The 3,070-nt window shown below is 38.2% G+C and overlaps 1 protein-coding gene across 1 annotated transcript; it reads right to left on the bottom strand.

Annotated features, from left to right (window-relative positions):
• Positions 1-452: 452 nt before the first annotated feature.
• LOC113451535 (olfactory receptor 10G6-like) lies at positions 453-1,379 on the bottom strand. The gene has a single exon (XM_026722905.2). It carries the CDS (start codon positions 1,377-1,379, stop codon positions 453-455), a length of 927 nt encoding a protein of 308 aa, XP_026578690.2.
• Between the last annotated feature and the right edge of the window lie 1,691 nt (positions 1,380-3,070).

Here is a 3,070-nt window from a genome sequence, read left to right as displayed (position 1 = left end):
TAACCTGAATCTTTGTAGTTATCAGGTTTCCTTCAGTGTTGCTTACATCTCAGATACTTTCCTGAGCATCTGTTCAGTCTTCCTCTTGAAACTACATACAGCTAGGAGGACCACTTCTTCTGATTCCACTTTTGATTCCATTTCTTAACACCTCTAAGCAAGTCAGCACCCCACCTTCCTAGTTAAGAATGAAGTGATTACATACAACAGACTGAATCATTGGAACAAAGCTGTTCATATCTAATCAACTGAGCCATAAAATAACTTAGATGTCCATGCTGGAAGCAGGACATCAATTTGAGCGTTGACCATATTACTTTTTAAAATTGAAAATTGTCTTGGGTATACCCAAAGGTGCTTTTTCAAGAGGTAATTGGACTTTCTGGTTTTTGTCTGGAAATGTTTTGCTTCTCATCCAAGAAGCTTCTTGTCTTGGGTATAGTTCCTGCTATCTACTCTGAATTCCCACCCCAGAGTTTCACTAAAGCCATTTTAATGTCTTTGTTCCTAAGTGTGTATATCACTGGGTTCAACAAAGGGATGATGGTGGTATACAACACACTTACCACACTATCCATAGAGTCTTGAGAACCTAGCCTCATATAATGATAAAACAAAGGCAGGTAATATATGAACACCACAGTAAGATGAGCACTGCATGTGGAGAAGGCTCTCTGCTGTCCTTCAGTGCTACTAATCTTCAAAATGGCTGTGAGGATATAAGCATAAGAAGCTAGGATGAGGAGAAAGCAGGTCATTGTTATAAAGCTCACGTCAATGCTGCTCATTAACTCATTAAATTGTATGTCAACACAAGGCAGCTTCAGCATTGCAGGAATGTCACAAAAGACATAGTCAACATAATTGTCCTCTCCATAAGGCAAATGAAAGGTGAGAGATGCCAGAAGTGCAGAATTGAGGCAGCCTCCAATTAAGGTACCCAAGGAGAGGAAGAGGCAGGCTTTCCAGTTCATGATGTTGGTATAATGGAGCGGTTTACAAATGGCCAAGAAACGGTCGTAAGCCATCATGGTGTAAAGAAAACATTCTGCACATCCAATGAAGTGAAAGCAGAAGAGCTGAGACACACATCCACCAAAAGAGATGACTTTTCCATCCGGAGTGAATCCTGCAATAACTTTGGGAACCACCACAGCTGAGAAGGCCATGTCCAGGATGGAGAGATGACACAGGAACCAGTACATGGGCTTGTGAAGTTGAAGTTCAGAGAACACCACACCGATGATCAGAGCATTTCCAGAAACAGTCAAGATGAACATAATTGAGAAGAAGAGAAGCAAGGGAAGCTTTAGTTCTTCTGGATATGGAAATCCAGAGAGGATAAATTTATTTGGTGATGTTTGATTTGGACACTCCATCATTCTATTTGTTTCAAAGCATAAAGATTAACTCAAATATTAGCCATCTCTACAGTTAATTTTTTTCATGAAATGTCCAGCAAGAAACATCCAACACAGTTGAATATTGACAACATGTCCTCAGTAACTGTGATTCAGAGTGCAGTATATTGTTTAATAATAATAATAATAATAATAATAATAATAATAATAATAATAATAATAATAATAATAATAATAATAATATAACTATTGAACTTCCTAACTAAAAATAGGTCCAATAACTTTGGTAGAATTAATTTGAAGTATATACTCCATTGGATATTTGAGTGTGTTACCTGGTTCTTGATGGAAGCTTGTACTTTGTAAGATGAATTTCATATCCACAATAATATTTTTCTCTGCTATCCTGTTCAACCAGTTGTAAGAATGAATTGGAACTGTTTGAGCTGTTATTCAAAGTCTGGAATTCCTCCTGGGTAATAATTATGTTGAAGATGTACAGATCTGGTACTTCTGTGTAATTATGAAGAAAATGAGGTGGATGAATTGTGTACCTTCATTTGTATTTCTCAATAGTTAATTTTGTCTTATTGGTTTTGTAAGCCATTATGATTCACTTTGACTATAGAAAGATTAAAAAGAAGGTTAAAAAGGACTAAACAAACTACCTGGTCCCCCAAAACTCCTTTATTTTAATCAGAGAAATGGGTTTAATTCTGCATCAGTTCTTTTTTAGATGGTTGCTGAAACAGTTATTCTTAACCAGGAACTCATTATTTAGAGAGACCTCTGGACATTTGCCTACAACTTTTGATGTGGGAGCTTGATTTGGAGGTTATGGGATGTGGGAAAAATTGAGGACAATAGAATATTTCAAACTTCTATTCTATTCTATTCTATTCTATTCTATTCTATTCTATTCTATTCTATTCTATTCTATTCTATTCTATTCTATTCTATTCCACTCCATATCCTATCCTATCCTACCCTACCCTACCCTACCCTACCCTATCCTATCCTATCCTATCCTATCCTATCCTATCCTATCCTATTATTTCTTAATAACACATTTGCCAGTATAGTGAGAACGCAGTATGTTCACTTTTGTTCAGTGGTGGGATGCTGTTGGTTTAACAACCAGTTTGGTGAGCATGTGCATTGTGTGCACATGCAGGCTTCGTGCCTACACACGGGCTTTGTGCACACCCTTGGGCTTTGTGCATGTACGTGCCTAAGCACTTGCACTGAAAATGGGGCATTTAGAAGCTCAGCTGCTTACCTTCCAAGTCAGCAATGTTAAGTAGAACAGTGGGGGGAATCAGCTGTGCCATGTGACTGAGATGAACTACAAAGCAGGAAATAAAGGATAAGAGGAATGGGGGTGGATGGGCGGGGCCAGCTGATCATTGGAGCTACCAGTTCGCTTGAACCAGTCTGAACCAGCAGCATCCCACCACTGCTTTTGGTTTGAAGGTGATAGTTTTTCTCACACAAAAAAAGACAAAATAAAGAAGATGTCAAGATTCTGATACTTAACCCCATTTAAATCATGAGTCTGTAGCCAAACTCCAAAAAGATTTATTGGAAGTTAAAAGATGTGGCATTGCCTGGGTGTAGCCAACTCTGAGACACATAATTCATTGTCACCCTTGACCATGATTTTCCCCCACCCCCTGGGTGTATGATAATTCATATTCTCCAATGGGATG

The sequence above is a fragment of the Pseudonaja textilis genome, chromosome Z (assembly GCF_049901715.1).
Source record: "Pseudonaja textilis isolate UNSWEBS1 chromosome Z, rPseTex1.2, whole genome shotgun sequence".
Lineage (NCBI taxonomy): Eukaryota > Metazoa > Chordata > Lepidosauria > Squamata > Elapidae > Pseudonaja > Pseudonaja textilis.
Note: the sequence above shows the minus strand (reverse complement) of the source record. Positions and strands in the feature narration are given on the sequence as shown.